We start from the raw sequence: 23,172 nt of genomic DNA on the forward strand, positions 1-23,172 counted from the left end.
TTTCTCTAAAGTCCTGAACACTTTGTTAAAATCATAATTTTCCTTTCAAATATACAATTTAAAAATCATCTAATAATAAAAATGAATCTTTAGACTAGTAAATGACTTTTTATAATTAATATATTGTAACTTCATTATTTCTTTTAGTTTATTATATGTGTCATTTGAGTTAAGTAAATTTTTGTTTAAAGGAATCAATGTTGTTTTATGGGTGTATTTCTTCTAAGTTTTATTAGGCAGAAGCATTTTATTATATTATTTTATAAATATTTATATTACATATTATTTTATAGATATACTTTTACATTTTAAGAAGCACGTACAAAATATACTCTTGTAGCTGGTATGCAAAATAATGGAGATGGGTTTAGCCTGTTCAAAGTGAAACAACTTAGTTCTCGGCCTCCAAGTAAGGTAACTCATCTTCTTGACGATTTTACTATATGTCTAGTTGTATTTTTTTCATCATATATTTCAATTAATCATATTTGCAAAATGGTTTGAGCTTTACTATAAAAAAATTTAATACAGAATCTAAGGTTGAACTAGTCATTTGATATTATTCATAAGGTACCTTGGTGGTTTCTTGTTATATTTACTGTGGAAAGTGTTCAAAGTATTATACCATGTTATGAGCATGGATCATATCTATTTCTTTCAATAGTCATATTTTGTGTTGGTTGATGATGCTATTCTCTTTAAATATTGGTTCAACTAAACATATGGATTTAGTCTACTTGGATGAGTTTTGAAGTTTTATTACCGTATTTATATAGTTTTTGATATTTGGAATGATCTCCAGCTATAAGATTTTACTCCACCTTGTGAAAACATTATGTTAGCATTTGTTACATCTGATTCAGCTCTCTAAATGAAATTGGTTAAGATATGTAGGTTTATAATCAACTTTGTCACAAGGTACCACAATATTTGATACCAGTGTTATCCTGCATGAAAATTTTATTATGTTTAAGTATATTTCCGAAGCTTTCACTTCTCAGTCTCAGATCAGCATGTGGTTAATCATCATTGTTAATCTCATGTATGTAATTTTACTAGAGTTTTTGGAGGTACAATATGTACCAGTAATTAGAAAAATATATGCTTGTGTGTGTGTCAACAGTGCAAATTTTATTAATTGTGGCTGAAGGAAGATATCTCTATCCATCCATAACAAATCTATTGCTCTCTCTCAACTCAACTGCAGGCTGCAGCTGAAATACAATTTATTGCAAGTAAAAATATGTCTCACCAGCAAGACCAAAATCCCGGAATGGATGCTGATCAGTCTGAAAATGAGGTCGAATCAGCATTGCGTAGTGAAGAGGAAGAACAGATCAGGTTAAATAACCCTCCGTCATTCAGCCGCCAGTCGTCAATTTACTCCCTCACCTTAAATGAATTTCAGAACACTCTTACGGGTAGTGGAAAGAACTATGGATCCATGAATATGGATGAGTTCCTTCAAAGCATTTGGACTGCGGAAGAAAACGAAGCACAAGCTCAGAATGCCAACACACCCGTGCCTGCATCAGCACCCATGACAAGTGTGACCACCGTGAATCTACAATATCAGTTTGGCGGGACTTCAAATGAGAGGGGCAATATTGCAAGACAAGTGAACTTGCCAAGACAAGGATCATTGAGTGTTCCAGCACCTCTGAACCAAAGAACAGTGGAAGAAGTCTGGTCTGAGCTCAGTAGAACTCAGCAAAGCAGCAATAGTTTTACTCATGATGGTTCCAAGCAGAATGATCCCACATATGGAGAAATGACACTGGAGGATTTTCTAGTCAAGGTGGGAGTAGTCCGAGATGAAAGTGCAGCACCTGTGCAACTTGCTCCACCTCCCTATCCCTCTCCTCCCCCTCCTCCTCCTCTTCCTCAGCTGCCTCAGCTTCAGTCGCCATCTCAGCCTCAACCTCAGCTGTCTTATGGTTTATATGTAAACCGCAACAGTAGACCAGCATCTGGCTTTATGGTTTTGGGATGTGGTGGTGCTGGTAGTGTTAATGTTCCTCCATTCAAAACACTATCACAAATTGGTGGTGCAAATGTAGCAGCTTTCCTGCCAGGTGGAAGGAGTAGCGCCTCTGATGGGATTGGTATGAGCAAGCCAGGAAGGAAGCGGTTAATAGATGGCCCGGGAGAGAGGGTGGTTGAGAGGCGGCAAAAGAGGATGATAAAAAATAGGGAGTCGGCAGCAAGATCCAGGGCAAGGAAACTTGTACCGCTCTTTTCTTAGTTCTTAACTTGCAATCTTTACTTCAACTGCTGTTACTTTAAGAATCCTATTATGTAATGTCTTTTGTAATTCTTTGTATGGACAGGCTTACACTATTGAACTGGAAGCAGAGCTGAATCAGTTAAAAGATGAGAATGCTTACCTCAGACAGAGATTGGTAAATACCATATCTTTTAGTTGTTTACCTTCATTTTGTTGGCACTTTTATGTTTAACTTCTTTTACTGACCAGACCCCCTCTTTCGTGTGCCATGAACAGGAGGCAGAGTTAGCCACCATATCTCAGCAACAGGTACTAAACCGCGTTCAAGTTTCTAGCATTGTTAATTTATTTCATATAAACTGTAGATAAAACGCGAGCTTGCATTGCTTCTCCACATATTACAAAGTTTTGTACTCGCGGTTTAAGTATATGATGATGAAAGTTTGGATGCTCTCTCCCATATTCTTGTATTTTAACTTTTGAGATGTGCTTTGTGAATATCATGCAGAACTCTGAAGCAGCTATAGCCAAAGCTCCGGCTACAAAAAAAGATAAACTTGGATTGTTGAGGAGGAGTTTTAGCTCTCCATTCTAAAAGCCTACTGGCAGTTTACTCAGTGAGGTGGACCATTTTGTGTGATAAATAATAATGATGGAACCCCGAAATCCTGTTTCGTTCTCCGTTTCTGGTTTTTATGTTTCTGGATGTTCAACATTGCAATGTGTGTATGTTGACTTGTTAAAGTTGTTTTAATATTACAGTGTCTGTTTTTATGTTTCTGTTTATCATGCTTCTGGCCTCTTCACCAGCAGGTAAAGGTATCGTGCCAGCATAAATATATGCGTTCCTGAACATGAACTGTATATATTTTCTTATACTAGTACAAAGCTTCTAATTTATATTTTTACAAAGGAATGTGGAAGAAATGAATTACAACTTTCTACAGCCATCTGTACAATGCTAAAAACTTGTTGCGCGGTGTATGATGGGGGATCTTATTAGCCGTGATCTAGCAGATTTCTGGACTGGTTGAATTTGTAGTATATGCTGGCATAAAGATCGGAATGACCTATGGTTATAGACATAACCATACCACTTTACGATTAAGATGACTCTTTACTGGATGATGTCATGAAAGACTCGCCGCAACCACACTGCCCTTCAGAATTGGGATTGATAAATATAAACTCTGACCTGAACAATTAGAAAATATATTTCCAGGACTTCACATATTACCTCTAGCAGGTGACTGAAATTAGTGATGACCTCAGGTGACTGAGATTTATGACGATCTTATATATTTTTAAGTGTCCATGTAGTTAGTGTGAACCTACAGCCTCATTAAGATTCGTTATCTATTTACGGGAGGATCCAGCTATTAATCAATAGCGGAAACTAAAATAAATTAGTTTCACTGATAACATTTTTTGGTTCATAATGTTCTACAATCTTTATGAACTAAAAAATAGGTTAGTAAAGTTATAGTGTTTGTAAGTTTTAAACATTGATTCGATACCATGAACTTGCAGGGACTGGCCACTTATTTCCACTTGCAAATGGCATGGGCAATGCGATTATGAAAGCACTTTTGATCGGAGAGGATACCGTTCTATAGACAAACAAGCGATCTTCACTATCTATAGTTCTTTTGCTAGGTTATGGGGTTTCACAGGTTAGCTTTATGGTTTCTTTTATCTATTATATGTTAGATATTTTGTAAGAGAACTGTATTTCTGTAACGCATTCCGTATAAATGATTTTTCGTTCAATTTCTGTGGCGGGTTTATATACCGTCAATGGGTTTTTTCTTGAAGCCCGTTGGTATGAATTGCTTGCATATCTTTGATTTATTATCTAATTTACTCATGAAAAGTCAGGAATTAGGATATTCAATTGAGGTCCTATATATAATCTCAAGTAAATTTGTATGCCTCTACGGGCACCCACTCATTTTTTTTTCTTTTCATCTTTCTACTATTGTTTGTTTGAAAAAATACGCTCACCTTCTATGCATCTCTGTTCTGTAATCCCCATTAGAACATGTCCAATGCAAGGTGCTATTACTCCTATAGCATTAGTATTGGACTTGCTCTTATGAAGCGTTTTGGAAGCTGCAATTGCTTTTCTGTTATCACATAGTAATAATTATAATGAAAGGAGTATTAGATGATCTAGTTCTAATGCCACAAGACAATTCATACAACGGATACAGGAAGGAAATTAGATAATTCACTAGTTCTTAACTTCTTATGCTAGAGACACTTCAAACTGTGCACTCTTAGTACCAGTCTACTGAATCTGGCCAATATACTCGAAGAGGCTACTCACTACAGAGAAAAGCACACAAGAAAATTTGGCCATACTTTCTTTCTAACTTAGGTTTTTAGGTAGGAATTTCTTCCTAATCTTTCCAATCTGCTTAGAAGTCAATCCAAAAGCCTTTTCTAAGAGTTTATCGTTAATTCCTGACCCGAAAATGATTGAGGGGATCTTCTGCATTCCTGGATTTTGGCTATTAAAGCTACCAAAAACTGTTGCAGTTGACCTTCCAACATTCATCTGAAAGTGAACTAAACCCCTGGGAAATACCATCACCTCCCCTTTCTCAATAATTCTGGCAAAAACTCGGTTTGTTGAATCCACAAAACCAGAGTAAACTCGGCCTTGAACGATGTATGTTATTTCAGTTGCCCTGGGGTGGAAATGTGGAGCATTGACACCGTTGACTTTGAGATCGGAACGTACAAAAGACATACCTTGGGTGTTGAGACCTGGAAAAGTTTTTGGACTCACGGATATTGCTGATATTCCAGAGTCTGAGAAATTTCCAGGATGTTTTATACCTGAAAAGATGAAATCATCGGGGATAACATCTACCAGGTTTTTGCATGGGATGAGATCAGACCTCATTGTTCGAGTGACATTTAATGCGGTGTGTGGTATGCAGAAATCCTGAACAGGGTCTGGATCAGAGGAGTATATGACTTGATAATGGAGGGACAGAAAAACTGAAAATAGGGCTAGTATGGGTGACATAACTTTTCTTCTTCCTCCTCCCTTCATTGTAGAAACATTTATGAATGGCCTTTTATAGAAGAATACACACACAGATATCATGTTCTTGCATTAGTAAAACTAAAGATCAGACCACATGTTACATTACTTGGATGGGTAATTAGGATGGGCAATAAAGCATGAGCAATGATTTTATCCCTCAGGCGTGGAAGCCTGCGAGTTGATGAGAATGGTTTTTTTTTTAAAAGCAAAATGCTGATAATGTCCTGTGATGATTTTCAACTGTTATCCCTCCCATTTTATTAGAATAATCAGTTGATGGAATGTTAAAATTAGTTGGAACTTAATTTCTTAAATATGAATGGTTAAATGCAGAATTGTTCCGAAAATCTATTGGAGTGCACTATTTAGGTCAATTTGGTCTTAAACTAGGTAACCAAGCTTTATTTATGTATGAATGGGTTTATCTTTAGTTGATCAGTTTCAGTAATAAACAAAGGGAAAGTTAATCATGCACCATTGCGTGTACCCAAAGCTTGAAAGATTGGTGAAGATTACAATTTATCCCTGTTTGTTGGAATCCAATGAAGTGCATGTTCAATCACTCCAGTTCTTACACTACATTCCTGGGAGCTGATATTTTCCAAAACGTTTGCTTTAGACAAAGCATTTTACAGAAACCGGTATACAAAATAATTTAGCAAGCGCGCATCTGGAAATGTTACGACAAATTCCAGGAAGCCTGATGAATCCTAAAACCAATTTCTGGATTCTTAGTACGGGCTTCCATGGCTTCGTCGTTAAATTTCCGAAGGCAATGGGTGAATAGACAACTTAATGTCGACCACAAGGGCCATCACCAGTCTCTTGTTCCAGCTAGGTATACAATCTTAAACTGAAAAAAACTGAATTAGTTGAGCTATTTCTGTTATACTTGTGTCTGCAATTTCTTTCGCTTTTTTCCTAAATTTCTTAACTTTTTTTTTTTTGCTAAGTTAAATTTCTCAACTTTAATTTCATCATCTTTTATTTTGTTGTTCATCTCTGAAAGAAACCTTAGATCATTTTCATTTAAGTTGTCATTAGTTGGTAGTCTATCGGGAATATTCTATCGTAAGCGCAACAATGATACAATTATGTAATATCTAAAAAACATGCAATTAATCAAATAACAAAATAAAATACGAAGGTACAAACAATATATAATCAGAGATTAAATTTAGAAATATAAAAAGAGAGAATATTTATTTCCAACAAAAAATGTATCAATTTATCAAACTCTGAAAAAACCAATAACATCTAGTCACTTATCCCTGGAGAAGATTGAACTTTTTTTGAAAAAATTATTGCCTAACTTACACTAGGTATACAAATTTAACTGAAAAAACTGAATTAGTTGAGCTCCTTCTGTTATACTCGTGTCTGCAGCACTGCAGCACTGCAGCACGCTCCAGAGTCCAGCCCCACTTCATTTTAAAAATAGTGATTGATCATCAATTTCTTAACTTTAATTTTATTTTCTTTTGCTTTTTCCTAAATTTCTCAACTTTATTTGGTTATTTTCATTTAAGTTGTCATTAGTGTTGGTAGTCTATTGGGAATATTCTAACGCAACAATGATCCAATTATATAATCTCATAAAAATATGTAATTAACCAAATAACAAAATAAAACATGAATGTAAAAACAATATATAATCAGATACAGAATTTAGAAATATAAAAATAGAGAATACTTAGCTCCAACAGACTTACCGGAGCCACATAGCAATGCGTTCACAATCACGGAGAAAAAAGAGAGAAGAAGCAGTTAGGGGTTTCACAAGTTGTATATCATATCTTTTAATTAATCAGCCCTAAACCATTAACAAATGTTTTAAAAATCTTTAATTTGTCTTTCTGGTGTATTCATTTTTTGTAATCTGATTAATTGTTATAGGGGTTTTTTATGAGTCAGAACGTTGTTTAAATACGGTTTACCTTCGTTCACGTGATTTGCTGGCTATTACGTGAGCCCGTAGGGTTTACCTAGTGCGCATCCGAAGGGTAGCGGCTGCGGGTTACCTAGGATAAAAAAATAAAATAAAAAATAACTAATATAATTATATTGATATATTAAATAATATTTCAATATTACATATATCCGACTTTACTCCGATTTAATCATAATCAGTAACTGAACCGATTAGGTCTGATTCCTATTTTTTATAACAGTGATCACAACTCACAAGTAGGGCTGTAATTAGGGGTGAATTAACCGAATTTCGAGCATGGCGTAATTTGAAGCGAGATTAATTAATTCGAGTCAAATCGACTCGTTTAACTAATATAGGCTAAATCTCTATCCAAACTCGACTCATTTAATTTCACGAGTCGGGTCGAGCTAGCTCGTCAAATTAAACGAGTCAGTTTTAACGAGCCGACTCGTTTAATTTTATACTAAATCGAATCTAAACCTCTATTCAAACATTGATGCCCTTAAATCGGTGGATACTCTTTAACACTCCCTCTTCAATAGTATGAATGGCGTGAGAGGACTCGAATCCGAATTCCTCCCTAAACCGAGTTTTCATACCATGTTAAGTAACAAGTGGTATCAGAACTAAAATATGTTTTAAAAAAAATTACACATATGTTTAGAGCGTATTTAAGTGAAAATAGTTACTTAATACAATCTTTTAATATAATATGGTCCAATTATAAAATATCTATCTAAAAGAAATTAAGCCCGAGTACATACGAATTCATAAGTCTACGAAGAAGTTGAGAAGGAATATATGTTGGACAAAACTTTCAGTTTCATCTTTAATACTGCATGTCTTTTATTTAATTTTTGACACTTTTTACTTTTAAAGTCATTCAAAGGTTATCTTTTAAAACTATTTTTATAAATCCTATTTTCAAGATTTTATTCTTAATTTTCAATTCAAGATATTAAATAGAGATATTCATAAGAAAAAGTTTTTTAACTAATTTATTTTAATAAAGATAAAAAAAATTGAACATGGGACATAGGGCGGGAGTAAGATTTTAGAATATGTTGATTACTTGAAAACTATGTACCAAAACAACTTGGAAAATTATAATATAACTTAAAATTTTAAAATATATTGATTAAATGGCAGTAAATAATGATATTCTTACTTTTTCTTAATTTTTAATATAAATCTAAACTCAACCAATTATATTTACTAAGCATCTAAAATCTACGTTGAGCTATTCTATTAATCTTTGATTTATTTATGTACATGTTATACATTATACTTTCGTTATTGTCATATTTATTTATAACTTTATCGTGAACATAATTGTTTTGAGTTATATTACGCGAGTATAGCTATTTACCATGACAAATTTGATTTTTATATTTTAAACTTTATATTTTTGTTATCAATTTTTTATGTATACAAATTTATAAATAATTATAATTTGATTTTGTAATAATGTTAGTTCCTCTTTCTCAAAATAATTATCTTCAAAATCTACATTACATAATTTATCATTTCAATGCCACTATTTAAATTATATAACTTATTTTATATTTTCAAGATAAAATCTACAACACATATAAAATCATATCTATTTTTAAAGTTATTTTTTATGTCTTAAATAACGGTGTATTTAATGTAATTAATATTATATACACTGATACTAGTATAATTACATTAACAATGTTAAAATTTTATAATATACATTTAGCAAAAAAAATAAATTATAATATACCTATTTTTTGAAAATGGATAAATATTTTAAAACTTTAATCTGTCGCATAATACGGATGGAAAATATCCTCTCATTATTATTATGAAAATGAGAGAATATGTTGGGATAAAGAAACTGCAACGTTAGCAACAAAATTTGAAATGAACACTTGTCAACACATTGAAATGAACACTCATCAACACCATACTTCTGTGGGTGCCATCTGTTAAGCACGTGTCCATCAGAGGATGGTTTTCTTCTGCCCTCCATGCAACCACACAGTTAAATGATATTTTATTATAAAAAATATCTATAAAATTTTGAACTGTGATTCAACCATATTTGCAATTTAATCATAATTACAAAGTTAATAATCATATGTAATGATTTTTCTCTAAAGTCCTGAAACACTTTGTTAAAATCATAATTTTCCTTTCAAATATACAATTTAAACATCATCTAATAATAAAAATGTATCTTTAGACTAGGAAATTACGTTTTAATTAATATATTGTAACTTTGTTATTTCTTTTAGTTTATTATATGTGTCATTTGAGTTAAGTAAATTGTTGTTTAAAGGAATAAATGTTGTTATATGGGTGTTTTTCTTCTAAGCTTTATTAGGCAAAAGCATTTTATTATATTATTTTATAAATATTTATATTATATATTATTTTATAGATACACTTTTACATTTTAAGAAGCACAGTGTACAAAATATATTAAATAGAGAAGCTGAAGGGTAATGCTGTGTGTATATTTACCACCCTCTTGTAGCCGGTCTCATTTTCTATCTGTATCTCTCGGTGTATGCAAAATAATGGAGGTCGGTTTAGCCTGTTCAAAGTGAAACAACATAGTTCTCGCCCTCCTAGTAAGGTAACTCATCTTCTTGATGATTTTACTATATGTCTAGTTGTATTTTTTTTTCATCACATATTGCAATTAATCACATTTGCAAAATAGTTTGATCTTTACTATAACTTTAGTTTGATCGTTACTATAATTTTTTTTAATACAGAATCTAAGGTTGAACTAGTCATTTGATATTATTCATTGCTAGTTCAAGTCGGTGGCGGATTCAGCTTCGAATATAAGGGGGTCGAAATTTTTTGTTAATGAGCTCGAACCGAGCATTTGGCATGTTCTGCTCGTGTTGCTCGTGTTCAGCTTGTGTTCAGCTTTAAATAAGCTCGAGCTCGACTCGAAAATAATCAAAAATACGATCTTATATATTAGATTATTAAAAATATTGCAGTTGCAGTTGTAACCGTTAGAATCACCTAGATATAACCTCAAAGGATATTCAATTTCTTTGTGTTAGGTTGTAATAAGATTGGGGCAGCTCGCGAGATCGCCCGGCTCGAACTCGTTTTATGGGTCTCGGCTCGGCTCGTTTAGTAAACGAGCTCGAGTCCGGGTAAAGTTTTCAGCTCGTTTAATTAAACGAGTCGGCTTAACTTGACTCGTGAAATTAAACGAGCCGAATTCGGGTAGCGTTTTATGCTCGATTTAGTATAAAATTGAACGAGTTGGCTCGCTCGGCTCGTTAAAACTCGTGAAAATTAACGAGTCGGGTAGACTCGGGTTCGCGCAGAGGTTTAGGCTCGTTTAACTAAACGAGGCAGCTCGACTCAATGAAACCTGGCCGGAAACTCGACTCGTCCGAACCGAATAACACCCCTATCATTGTATTTTTTAACCATATTTTAAACGAGGTCAAGAATACCATTCAAATTTGAAAATCAACTTTGATTCTTGTGTCAACTGTATACTTAAAAAGCTGACCTTTAAGTGATTTGAAGACGTATTTGATCAAATTCTGAAGGATAGAATTTTGATCAAAAGCTAATAAAGAAATATGTGGTTTAAGTAGAAATGCTAGTTCAATATCTATTTCTATCCTTTTTTGTCATATATTCCTAACTTCTATTTTGATTTGTAACTCATAATTTTTTTAAAACAAAAAATATATACCTTTTATGTATAAATGTTGCCCCAATATAAAGTTTTTTGACATCTAATTTTTTTAAGTAGGGGGCAATCTTTTTTTTTGGCAAAAATTACGTGAGGTCATTTTTAATTTTTAAATAATTTGAATATACATATTTAACTAAATTAAAAATTTAAAGGGGGTCGGCCCCCTCAGAGGATCCGCCTCTGGTTCAAGTCATTACAATACAATCAAAGGTTTCAAACCATAATATGCTATAAGAAGGTACCTTGGTGGTTTCTTGTTATATTTACTGTGGAAAGTCTTCAAATTATTATACCATGTTATGAGTATGGATCGTATCTATTTCTTTCAATTGTCATATTTTGTGTTGGTTGATGATGCTATTCTCTTTAAATATTGGTTCAACTAAACATATGGATTTAGTCTACTTGGATGAGTTTTGAAGTTTTATTACCGTATTATAATATAGTTAGATATTTGGAATGATCTCCAACTATAAGATTTTACTCCACATTTGTTGCGAAAAATATTATGTTATCATTTGTTACATCTGATTCAGCTCTCTAAATGAATTTGTTTAAGATATGTAGGTTTATAATCAACTTTGTCACAAGGTACCACAATATTTGATACCAGTGTTATCCTGCATGAAAATTTTATTATGTTTAAGTATATTTCCGAAGCTTTCACTTCTCAGTCTCAGATCAGCATGTGGTTAATCATCATTGTTAATCTCATGTATGTAATTTTACTAGAGTTTTTGGAGGTACAATATGTACCAGTAATTAGAAAAATATATGCGTGTGTGTGTGTCAACAGTGCAAATTTTATTAATTGTGGCTGAAGGAAGATATCTCTATCCATCCATAACAAATCTATTGCTCTCTCTCAACTCAACTGCAGGCTGCAGCTGAAATACAATTTATTGCAAGTAAAAATATGTCTCACCAGCAAGACCAAAATCCCGGAATGGATGCTGATCAGTCTGAAAATGAGGTCGAATCAGCATTGCGTAGTGAAGAGGAAGAACAGATCAGGTTAAATAACCCTCCGTCATTCAGCCGCCAGTCATCAATTTACTCCCTCACCTTAAATGAATTTCAGAACACTCTTACGGGTAGTGGAAAGAACTATGGATCCATGAATATGGATGAGTTCCTTCAAAGCATTTGGACTGCGGAAGAAAACTTAGCACAAGCTCAGAATGCCAACACACCCGTGCCTGCATCAGCACCCATGACAAGTGTGACCACCGTGAATCCACAATATCAGTTTGGCGAGACTTCAAATGAGAGGGGCAATATTGCAAGACAAGTGAACTTGCCAAGACAAGGATCATTGAGTGTTCCAGCACCTCTGAATCAAAGAACAGTGGAAGAAGTCTGGTCTGAGCTCAGTAGAACTCAGCAAAGCAGCAATAGTTTTACTCATGATGGTTCCAAGCAGAATGATCCCACATATGGAGAAATGACACTGGAGGATTTTCTAGTCAAGGTGGGAGTAGTCCGAGATGAAAGTGCAGCACCTGTGCAACTTGCTCCACCTCCCTATCCCTCTCCTCCCCCTCCTCCTCCTCTTCCTCAGCTGCCTCAGCTTCAGTCGCCATCTCAGCCTCAACTTCAGCTGTCTTATGGTTTATATGTAAACCGCAACAGTAGACCAGCATCTGGCTTTATGGTTTTGGGATGTGGTGGTGCTGGTAGTGTTAATGTTCCTCCATTCAAAACACTATCACAAATTGGTGGTGCAAATGTAGCAGCTTTCCTGCGAGGTGGAAGGAGTAGCGCCAGCGCATGCCAACCTGCTAATGGATGTGGAATTGAAAGTTTTAAACAGACGAGTCCTGTTTCCTCTGATGGGATTGGTATGAGCAAGTCAGGAAGGAAGCGGTTAATAGATGGCCCGGGAGAGAGGGTGGTTGAGAGGCGGCAAAAGAGGATGATAAAAAATAGGGAGTCGGCAGCAAGATCCAGGGCAAGGAAACTTGTACCGCTCTTTTCTTAGTTCTTAACTTGCAATCTTTACTTCAACTGCTGTTACTTTAAGAATCCTATTATGTAATGTCTTTTGTAATTCTTTGTATGGACAGGCTTACACTATTGAACTGGAAGCAGAGCTGAATCAGTTAAAAGATGAGAATGCTTACCTCAGACAGAGATTGGTAAATACCATATCTTTTAGTTGTTTTCCTTCATTTTGTTGGCACTTTTATGTTTAACTTCTTTTACTGACCAGACCCCCTCTTTCGTGTGCCATGAACAGGAGGCAGAGTTAGCCACCATATCTCAGCAACAGGTACTAAACCGCGTTCAAGTTTCTAGCATTGTTAATTTATTTCATATAAACTGTAGATAAAACGCGAGCTTGCATTGCTTCTCCACATATTACAAAGTTTTGTACTCGCGGTTTAAGTATATGATGATGAAAGTTTGGATGCTCTCTCCCATATTCTTGTATTTTAACTTTTGAGATGTGCTTTGTGAATATCATGCAGAACTCTGAAGCAGCAATAGCCAAAGCTCCGGCTACAAAAAAAGATAAACTTGGATTGTTGAGGAGGAGTTTTAGCTCTCCATTCTAAAAGCCTACTGGCAGTTTACTCAGTGAGGTGGACCATTTTGTGTGATAAATAATAATGATGGAACCCCGAAATCCTGTTTCGTTCTCCGTTTCTGGTTTTTATGTTTCTGGATGTTCAACATTGCAATGTGTGTATGTTGACTTGTTAAAGTTGTTTTAATATTACAGTGTCTGTTTTTATGTTTCTGTTTATCATGCTTCTGGCCTCTTCACCAGCAGGTAAAGGTATCGTGCCAGCATTAATATATGCGTTCCTGAACATGAACTGTATATATTTTCTTTTACTAGTACAAAGCTTCTAATTTATATTATTACAAAGGAATGTGGAAGAAATGAACTACAAATTTCTACAACCATCTGTACAATGCTAAAAACTTGTTGCGCGGTGTATGATGGGGGATCTTATTAGCCGTGATCTAGCAGATTTCTGGACTGGTTGAATTTGTAGTATATGCTGGCATAAAGATCGGAATGACCTATGGTTATAGACATAACCATACCAGTTTACGATTAAGATGACTCTTTACTGGATGCTGGCATGAATGATCTATGTCACTTTTTAATACTTCCCAAAATCTGCTTAGAAAGATTTTAAATTTCTAGTTAAAATCTGTTTAGAAAGATTTTAAAGAAAGAACTCTATGTTCATCTTTAATATATTTAAGCTTGTTTGATTCCTGATGTCGGAAATCCCTTGCAATTGGTTGTTTGATACATCATAAAAGAGTTATGCCTTGCTCCCGAATTTTGTTAGTAACGAAAGCAGAGGGAAGGAAAAGTGTAGGAGTGTAAAGTTACCTACTTTAGTTCTCTTTCACCTGCTACGCTCTTGAAATTAAACTCGGGAACAGGTTGTTACATCTTGATGTTTGCATCATTACCCCAATTTTGTATCACAAAGGGTCAGGGTTTGAATCTTTGACGTAGAGGATAGCAAGGCAGTAGCGAAGTCAATAAGTTTAATGATAAAGTAAACCATTCTTTGTTGGTTCTGCGTATGTTCTATTTAGCAACCAAATGACTCTGTTTACCCTGTGTGGGGATGAACTGATAAGTCGTTTGGGTCGACTGACACTGATCATATTTTGCGTTGAATCGAAAGTCTATGCTTCTGGTAATATATATTATCATATTATTATAAACCTGTCTTGATGGCAACTATTGTTAATTTGTTTGCTTTGTCATATTTTAGCAACTATCGAGTAACTGAGACAAACCATTTTACAGTTACATTCTACATACCTGTCGTCTGGCCATTACTAATTACCAGCTTAAACCCCATGCAATACACGGATTCTTTTAATATTTATATATTTTTATTTATATTATATAAATTTTAATAGAAAATTGATGTAAATAATAATTATATGAATACAATTTTAATTTGAATGTGTATAATTATTAAGATCATATCAAATAGTTAAATTATATATGATTGAAACTTGAACTATTAGCTTTATTTTTAACATAATAGATAATGTAAATGCTTGTTATGGTGTGATTCGAATATGAGAAACTATAATTTTTTGTTGATGGTGGTATTCGAACCTTGAAACTTATTTGTATCCCTATGAATAATAATATAAATGTTTGTTGTTGGAGGGATTGAAACGTGTGAGCTTGAGTATTGCATTATTTTAATATTTAGATCTAATGGTTATGATTATTTGATTAAAAAGATTCGACGGTTGTGAGATGGGATAACCAAAATGGAGGTTGAACCAAATTATACCCGGTTATTATAGTTTAATATAGATTAGTCGAATCATTTTTGTACTATATATGAGCATGCTTGTGTATATTTATTTAAATGTAAAACATTTACAATTGGCACATAATTAATAGCATTGTTAGCTACTATATCTTTGAAGCCTGGACTATGTTGAGTTAAAGATCATAACTACGATTTTTCAAATTAATCATTGTGCAAATTATCTTTAAAACTATTACAATCCTTGCTTCTTTCCGTCTGAATGCATATTCTGCATTTAACAGGCACAAGTAACACAACAAGGAGAGTACGAATCCCTACACCGTGACTTGATGATTGGTTTTGGTACGTGGGAGTTCGATCCTATGGATCTTGAAAGTCCATTTGCAAACAATGAAGGATCCGTACACTTGTGGCAAGGAGATGAAGACAGATTCACGCCTGTTACACTACAACGATACATCGCCCAAAAGCTTCCATGGATTCGATACCATGAACTTGCTGGGGCTGGCCACTTATTTCCACTTGCAAATGGCATGGGCAATGCGATTATGAAGGCACTTTTGATCGGAGAGGATACCGTTCTATAGACAAACAAGCGATCTTCACTATCTATAGTTCTTTTGCTAGGTTCTGGAGTTTCACAGGTTAGCTTTATGGTTTCTTTTATCTATTATATTCCGTATAAATGATTTTTCGTTCAATTTCTGTGGCGAGTTTATATACCGTCAATGGGTTTTTCTTGAAGCCCGTGGGTATGAATTGCTTGCATTTCTTTGATTTATTATCTAATTTACTCATGAAAAGTCAGGAATCAGAATTTTCAGTTGCATGCCTCCCGACGTTAACCTCTATAGACGTTGCATGCCCACGGCCACAACACAAGCATGAATAGACAGATGTTTGTACCAATTAACCTATAAGTGGATAGCTTTAGTATTGGACTTGCTCTTATGAAGCATGTTGGAAGCTGCAATTGCTTTTCTGTTATCAAATGGTAATAATTATAAAGAAAGGAGTGTTAGATGATCTAGTTCTAATGCCACAAGACAATTCATACAACGGATACAGGAAGGAAATTAGATAATTCACTAGTTCTTAACTTCTTATGCTAGAGACACTTCAAACTGTGCACTCTTAGTACCAGTCTACTGAATCTGGCCAATATACTCGAAGAGGCTACTCACTACAGAGAAAAGCACACAAGAAAATTTGGCCATACTTTCTTTCTAACTTAGGTTTTTAGGTAGGAATTTCTTCCTAATCTTTCCAATCTGCTTAGAAGTCAATCCAAAAGCCTTTTCTAAGAGTTTATCGTTAATTCCTGACCCGAAAATGATTGAGGGGATCTTCTGCATTCCTGGATTTTGGCTATTAAAGCTACCAAAAACTGTTGCAGTTGACCTTCCAACATTCATCTGAAAGTGAACTAAACCCCTGGGAAATACCATCACCTCCCCTTTCTCAATAATTCTGGCAAAAACTCGGTTTGTTGAATCCACAAAACCAGAGTAAACTCGGCCTTGAACGACGTATGTTATTTCAGTTGCCCTGGGGTGGAAATGTGGAGCATTGACACCGTTGACTTTGAGATCGGAACGTACAAAAGACATACCTTGGGTGTTGAGACCTGGAAAAGTTTTTGGACTCACGGATATTGCTGATATTCCAGAGTCTGAGAAATTTCCAGGATGTTTTATACCTGAAAAGATGAAATCATCGGGGATAACATCTACCAGGTTTTTGCATGGGATGAGATCAGACCTCATTGTTCGAGTGACATTTAATGCGGTGTGTGGTATGCAGAAATCCTGAACAGGGTCTGGATCAGAGGAGTATATGACTTGATAATGGAGGGACAGAAAAACTGAAAATAGGGCTAGTATGGGTGACATAACTTTTCTTCTTCCTCCTCCCTTCATTGTAGAAACATTTATGAATGGCCTTTTATAGAAGAATACACACACAGATATCATGTTCTTGCATTAGTAAAACTAAAGATCAGACCACATGTTACATTACTTGGATGGGTAATTAGGATGGGCAATAAAGCATGAGCAATGATTTTATCCCTCAGGCGTGGAAGCCTGCGAGTTGATGAGAATGGTTTTTTTTTTTAAAAGCAAAATGCTGATAATGTCCTGTGATGATTTTCAACTGTTATCCCTCCCATTTTATTAGAATAATCAGTTGATGGAATGTTAAAATTAGTTGGAACTTAATTTCTTAAATATGAATGGTTAAATGCAGAATTGTTCCGAAAATCTATTGGAGTGCACTATTTAGGTCAATTTGGTCTTAAACTAGGTAACCAAGCTTTATTTATGTATGAATGGGTTTATCTTTAGTTGATCAGTTTCAGTAATAAACAAAGGGAAAGTTAATCATGCACCATTGCGTGTACCCAAAGCTTGAAAGATTGGTGAAGATTACAATTTATCCCTGTTTGTTGGAATCCAATGAAGTGCATGTTCAATCACTCCAGTTCTTACACTACATTCCTGGGAGCTGATATTTTCCAAAACGTTTGCTTTAGACAAAGCATTTTACAGAAACCGGTATACAAAATAATTTAGCAAGCGCGCATCTGGAAATGTTACGACAAATTCCAGGAAGCCTGATGAATCCTAAAACCAATTTCTGGATTCTTAGTACGGGCTTCCATGGCTTCGTCGTTAAATTTCCGAAGGCAATGGGGACCACAAGGGCCATCACCACACCAGTCTCTTGTTCTAGCTAGGTATACAATCTTAAACTGAAAAAAACTGAATTAGTTGAGCTCCTTTGATGATCTAATTTGCAAAGTCATATTTACAAGAGAGCTTAACGCCAAATGCGAATTCAGGACAGATTGATGATTCCAACTGAATGGATGGTGAGTGGAACTGATGCCTTCTGTTATACTTGTGTCTGCAGCACTGCAGCTCCAGAGTCCAGCCGCACTTCATTTTAAAAAGGATTAATTGCAAACTGCATCTCCTTGGTTATTTCCATTTTCACTTTTTTATCACTATTTTTAATAATCGCACTTCACACCCCAAACATGTTTTGGCGCTGCAAATCGCACCCTTCTGTTAAATATGACCGTTATTTTTAAAATTTTCAGGGGTATTTTAGGAAAGTAAGAATATTAAATTATTTTTACATCTTTATTTAAGGTTTTTGACCCTCTAAATGATACATACTGAAAAAATTTAAAAAACAAAAGTTGTTGGGAATGAAAAGATCTTCTTGAAATAAAAAAGGTTCAAAATTTATATATATTTTTTATAATTATTTTTTAATAAATTCATTAATTATATATTTAATTTAATTTTGTCTTCGTAAATTTTTTGAAAAATTTTGAATGTTATTATTTTGAAAAGATTTTTTCATCCTCCACAACTTCCGTTCTTTAAATTTTTTCAGAATATATCGTTTAGAGGGTAAAAATCTTAAATAAAGATCTAAAAATAATTTAATATTCTTACTTTCCTAAAATACCCCTGAAAATTTCAAAAATAACAGTCATATTTAACAGAAGGGTGCGATTTGCAGCGCCAAAACATGTTTGGGGTGTGAAGTGTAATTATCAAAAGTAGTCATAAAGAAGTGAAAATGGAAAAAATCAAGGGAACGCGGTTTGCAATTAACCCTTTTAAAAATAGTGATTGATCATCAATTTCTTAACTTTAATTTTATTTTCTTTTGCTTTTTTCCTAAATTTCTCAACTTTAATTTCATCTTCTTTTATTCTGTTGTTCATCTCTGAAAGAAACCTTAGATTATTTTCATTTAAGTTGTCATTAGTGTGGGTAGTCTATTGGGAATATTGTACCGTAAGCACAACGATGGTCCAATTATATATTATTTGTACCTTCGTGTTTTATTTTGTTATTTGGTTAATTGCATGTTTTTCAGAGACTGACTTTAGAAATATAAAAAGAGAGGATACTTAGCCCCAACATAAAATTTATTAATTTATCGGACTCTGAAAAACCAATAAGAGTTACCTATTTCTCGAGAAGACTCGACTTTTTTTGAAAAGATTATTACCCCACTTACACTATATTGAATTGCGGCAATGTATATCATTTACCGGAGAAACAACACATAGCAATGCGTTCATAGTCACGAGTCACGGGGAAAAAACAGAGAAGTCCTATCTTTTAATTAATCAAAACCATTAACCATTATTTTAAAAATCTTCGATTTGTCTGTATGGTGTATTCAATTTTTATAATTTGATTAATTGTTATAGGATTTTTTTATCGGAGCATATATAATATTTTATTAAAATTAAAATACTATGTTCATTTAAATATAAATAATTATGGCATTAAAATATAATGTATATTTACTTATTAATAAATAACTAATATAATTATACTAATATATTAAATAATATTTCAATACTACATATATCCGATTTTTATTCCGATGTAATCATAACTGGTAACTCAGTCCGATTCCCATTTTTTATAACAATGATCACAACTCACAAGTACAGCCGTAATTCGGGGCGAGTTAGTCGAATTTCGGGTAGGGCGTAATTCGAAGCAAGGTTAATTGATTCGAGTCAAATCGACTCATTTAACTAATCGAGGCTAAATCTCTATCCAAACTCGACTCATTTAATATCACGAGTCGGGTCGAGCTAGCTCGTCAAATTAAACTAGTCAGTTTTAACGAGCCGACTTGTTTAATTTTATACTTAATCGTATCTAAACCTCTATTCAAACTGTGATGCCCTCAAATCGATGGTCAAGATCTAGGTTTCACGACACTTATTTTACTAATAAAACTCTGCATTATAAATATTATTATAATAACCCCAACACCCTACAACAAATATATTGTTAAGTAACCAGTCGGTTAACTTTGTATCAGAGCTAAAATATGTTTTTATAAAAATTAGACATGTATTTAAGTAAAAATAGTTACTTAATACGATCTTTTAATATAATCTGGTCCAATTATAAAATATCTAAAAGAAATTAAGCCCTAGTACATACGAATTCACAAGTCTACGAAGAAGTTAAAAAGGAATTTATGCTGGACAAAACTTTAGGTTTCATCTTTAATATTGCCCGTCTTTTATTATTTTTTGACACTTTTTACTTTTAAAGTCATTCAAAGGTTATCTTTTATAACTATTTTTATAAATCCTACTTTCAAGATTTTATTCTTAACTTTCAATTCAAGATACTAATCAGAGATATTCATAAGAAAAAGTTATTTAACTGATAGTACATGTAGCTCCTGCAAGAACTAGTACTGGACTCCTAACTTCATATGGCTCCCGGAAGGACTAGTCATGGACTCCTAACTCAATCCAGTCCCGCGCACCTCCGGTCCTGACTGGCCCAATCCAACAATTCCAACCTTGGGGAATCCCAACACGTGAGACACTTGCCCAAGCACATGACAGGGACAACTGTCACCCATCAATCATGGGGATAATCAGAGCACGTGTCAGAAGATCCTCAGAACATTCTGCGGCCAGTCCCGTACTGACACGTGTAAAACATCCACTCTAGTCAGGTGTCCTCCGCTCCCAGAACCGATGGCTACGATTTAAAGGTAACAACCCCAAAACCCTACCCTTGAGCTATAAATAGCCCAGGAAGGTAAGGTTTTGGGGTTAATCACTCTCTTACACTCATATACACACACATCCACCATTCATTCATATCTATCTTCATCTTCCCCAAAAGCGAGTTCTTACTCTCACACCAGAGGCGCCGCGGGACTCAAACCCCCCTTCCGGTGTTGTTCTGTAAAACCCCCACAACAACTACACCTCCACAGCTGCGAAGGATCCAGGCACGGCGTGGAAGGAGCGGCCCCGCCACCAGGAGTTATCATTTAGCGCTAGAAGGAGGGGCTCTCCATCCTTGGGTCTCGGTGCCCCTGGATTCACCTTCATCAACAAGCTCTTGAAAGAGTCCATTTATTCAACTTGTAAGAACCCAAGCAACCAACTCATCCATAAACATGAATGTTATTTATTTAAACCACGTTTGTGTGTGCTTGTTATTTTAGGCCACATTTGTGTGAGCCTTGTTTTGTTGATTTAAGCCACATTTGTGTGTGCTATTGTTAGTTTTGATCGTTTTAGAATCCCGATTTTGCTTTAGTTTGAATATTTCCTTTGTGTTCTAAAACCCCGCTACACTTATTCTACCACATTGTTGAGTAGTCCCAGAAGATTGTTTAGACTAGTCCCATAAAGTTGTTTGTTATTGCTTGCTATTGTTTGGGATAGTTTTTACGATTTTCGAAAAGCAACCTTAGATTCGTATTGTTAGTTGGAATTTTTGTTAGTCGTTGTTGATATTTTTGAGAAATGGCAAGACCAGGAAGGCATACTTCTGGGAGACCGTCTGCTAGCATTCAGGTCCAGGAGCCGGACCACTCCCAAGCCCTTGATCCAGGAGCCGAAGCGTTCCAGGAGCAACCATTATAACACACTCCCGTCGAGGAGAGAATTGTAAACACCAGGGACGCCAGAAGCCTTATTGAGATGAACCAATACAAATACACTAATGTCTCAGTGGCCGAAGAACAGATGGCAAACCTTACAAGTGATGAACTGGCAGAAGCAATCAGGCTGTACAGGCAGGAGCAAACACGGCTCCAGGAAGAAGCCGAACTTGAGGAAGAAACGGAGGAGTCTGGGGACTCTCAGCAATCTAAGAGATCTGTCTTTGACCGGATTGGAGCTAAAGGAAAGAAAAGAAAGAAGGATCAAGGTAATAAGAAAGAAGCAGAAGTTGCTAAGCAGAAAAGGTTGGAAGAGACGCGGGAGCAAATCAGAAAAGAGGAAGAAGCGAAGCTTGAACTAAAAATCCAGAAAAGGATGCAGTCAGAAGAAGAAAAGCTACTGGCTAAGTCCAGGACCAAAAGAACCCGGAGGGATCCCACTACGGAGCTAATTTCTGATGATGAAGAGGAAGAAAAATAGTAGGACCTAAAAGATATGATCTATGAGTTGCAAAGAAAGATGGACAGAGACTCAGTAGTAGAAATTGGAGAAACATTAACTCCTTTCAGCCACTCCTTGAAGGACATTCCCCGGCAGCGGGACTTGAAGCATTACAACTTTGACTCTTTTGTTGGTCTGGGAGACCCGGAGGAGCACTTGAACTACTTTGAGCAGATCGCGCAAATATATTACTACAATGACTTGACGAAATCAAGGTTTTTCGCATCCAATCTTAAGGGAGGGGCCCAGAGATGGTTCAGCAGGATCCCCTCCCGCAACATCCATAGTTGGAAGGACTTCCGCGCTTCTTTCCTCTGGAGATTTTGGGCAAACAAAACGCACGAAATACATATGGGTCACCTGGAGACAATCCGACAGCATGACCACGAGTCTCTCTCTGCATATATGCGCTGATTCCAGGAAGCAATCAACAAAGTCTCAAGCTTGGATGAGCGGGAAGCTTTGAGCATTTTTAGGAGAAATTTAGACCCAGAGCACAATAAGAGATATATCGTAGAACTGATCAATAAGGAGCCGCAAAGTCTGGCAGCAGCTTACTCCATGGCTGCCAGATTCATAAAGGAAACAGATGTACTCCAAGCAATGAGGATGACCCGGAATGGGGGGTCCAGGAGTAAAAACACTGATGACCGATTGAAAGGGGGTTACCATCAGGACAAGAAGTTCAAGAAAAACCAATAAAGTCAAGAAAGAAATACTACTCCGGTTTTTCAGAGACTCGGTCCTAAACAGGAGTCAAAGAGCGATCTAGGACCCGCAAAGCGACCTCGGGAGCCGAAGAAGGAGCCAGACTGGACTCCTCTCAACATGACCCAGGAGGAAATCTTGAAGGAGGTAAAAGACAAACCCTTATATTATCCTCCGAAGCCAATGCAATCTCCTCCGGAGAGCAGGCCTTACAACAGGTAGTGCGATTATCATGAGACCCATGGTCATAAGACTGAGAACTGATTATCACTCAAGTACTTAATTGAGGACCAAGTGAAGAAAGG

The 23,172-nt window shown here is 35.3% G+C and overlaps 5 protein-coding genes across 17 annotated transcripts in view; 3 read left to right on the plus strand and 2 right to left on the minus strand.

Annotated features, from left to right (window-relative positions):
* The first annotated feature begins 275 nt into the window (after positions 1 to 275).
* Positions 276 to 3,928, plus strand: LOC141693605 (protein ABSCISIC ACID-INSENSITIVE 5-like). 6 transcript variants are annotated; one of them, XM_074498753.1, is made up of 6 exons: positions 276 to 414; positions 1,208 to 2,227; positions 2,331 to 2,402; positions 2,477 to 2,536; positions 2,736 to 2,849; positions 3,758 to 3,928. In XM_074498753.1, the coding sequence occupies exons 1-5, from the start codon at positions 346 to 348 to the stop codon at positions 2,820 to 2,822; spliced, it is 1,308 nt and encodes a 435-aa protein (XP_074354854.1). In that variant the 5' UTR covers positions 276 to 345; the 3' UTR covers positions 2,823 to 2,849; positions 3,758 to 3,928. The 6 variants fall into 6 exon arrangements, with proteins under 6 accessions (XP_074354854.1, XP_074354853.1, XP_074354856.1 ...); XM_074498752.1 differs by lacking the exon at positions 3,758 to 3,928 and having other exon boundaries at positions 2,736 to 3,005; XM_074498755.1 differs by lacking the exon at positions 3,758 to 3,928 and having other exon boundaries at positions 2,504 to 2,536; positions 2,736 to 3,005.
* Positions 3,929 to 4,364: 436 nt separating this feature from the next.
* Positions 4,365 to 5,324, minus strand: LOC141692491 (germin-like protein subfamily 3 member 2). The gene has a single exon (XM_074497356.1). The coding sequence runs from the start codon at positions 5,289 to 5,291 to the stop codon at positions 4,599 to 4,601; it is 693 nt and encodes a 230-aa protein (XP_074353457.1). The 5' UTR covers positions 5,292 to 5,324; the 3' UTR covers positions 4,365 to 4,598.
* Positions 5,325 to 9,654: 4,330 nt separating this feature from the next.
* LOC141690180 (protein ABSCISIC ACID-INSENSITIVE 5-like) overlaps positions 9,655 to 23,172 on the plus strand; it is a 43,681-nt gene continuing 30,163 nt past the window's right edge. For 4 of the 5 annotated variants that reach the window (XM_074494849.1, XM_074494852.1, XM_074494851.1 and 1 more), the window contains exon 1: positions 9,655 to 9,712. The gene's annotated coding sequence lies outside the window, so the exon portion shown is untranslated. The remainder of the gene's footprint in view (positions 9,713 to 23,172) is intronic. The other variant, XM_074494854.1, reaches the window with a different exon arrangement.
* Positions 9,685 to 13,667, plus strand: LOC141690178 (protein ABSCISIC ACID-INSENSITIVE 5-like). Of its 4 annotated transcripts, none has more exons than XM_074494845.1 (5): positions 9,685 to 9,823; positions 11,805 to 12,887; positions 12,991 to 13,062; positions 13,137 to 13,196; positions 13,396 to 13,667. In XM_074494845.1, exons 1-5 carry the CDS (start codon positions 9,755 to 9,757, stop codon positions 13,480 to 13,482), a joined length of 1,371 nt encoding a protein of 456 aa, XP_074350946.1. In that variant the 5' UTR covers positions 9,685 to 9,754; the 3' UTR covers positions 13,483 to 13,667. The 4 variants fall into 4 exon arrangements, with proteins under 4 accessions (XP_074350946.1, XP_074350948.1, XP_074350947.1 ...); XM_074494847.1 differs by having other exon boundaries at positions 13,164 to 13,196; XM_074494846.1 differs by having other exon boundaries at positions 11,805 to 12,875.
* On the minus strand, positions 16,214 to 17,153 carry LOC141692620 (germin-like protein subfamily 3 member 2). Its single transcript, XM_074497510.1, has one exon. It carries the CDS (start codon positions 17,112 to 17,114, stop codon positions 16,422 to 16,424), a length of 693 nt encoding a protein of 230 aa, XP_074353611.1. The 5' UTR covers positions 17,115 to 17,153; the 3' UTR covers positions 16,214 to 16,421.

Source organism: Apium graveolens, chromosome 10 (genome assembly GCF_009905375.1).
Source record: "Apium graveolens cultivar Ventura chromosome 10, ASM990537v1, whole genome shotgun sequence".
NCBI classification, from domain to species: Eukaryota; Viridiplantae; Streptophyta; class Magnoliopsida; order Apiales; family Apiaceae; genus Apium; species Apium graveolens.

Bases quoted from the DNA above. Each gene is read 5' to 3' on its own strand.
- LOC141692491 (XM_074497356.1), bottom strand. From the start codon at position 5,291: ATGAAGGGAGGAGGAAGAAGAAAAGTTATGTCACCCATACTAGCCCTA.
- LOC141692620 (XM_074497510.1), bottom strand. From the start codon at position 17,114: ATGAAGGGAGGAGGAAGAAGAAAAGTTATGTCACCCATACTAGCCCTA.
- LOC141693605 (XM_074498753.1), top strand. From the start codon at position 346: ATGCAAAATAATGGAGATGGGTTTAGCCTGTTCAAAGTGAAACAACTT. The intron at 2,228-2,330 runs GTACCGCTCTTT...TTGTATGGACAG, and splicing joins GATCCAGGGCAAGGAAACTT to GCTTACACTATTGAACTGGA. The intron at 2,403-2,476 runs GTAAATACCATA...TTTACTGACCAG, and splicing joins CTTACCTCAGACAGAGATTG to ACCCCCTCTTTCGTGTGCCA.
- LOC141690178 (XM_074494845.1), top strand. From the start codon at position 9,755: ATGCAAAATAATGGAGGTCGGTTTAGCCTGTTCAAAGTGAAACAACAT. The intron at 9,824-11,804 runs GTAACTCATCTT...ACTCAACTGCAG, and splicing joins GTTCTCGCCCTCCTAGTAAG to GCTGCAGCTGAAATACAATT. The intron at 12,888-12,990 runs GTACCGCTCTTT...TTGTATGGACAG, and splicing joins GATCCAGGGCAAGGAAACTT to GCTTACACTATTGAACTGGA.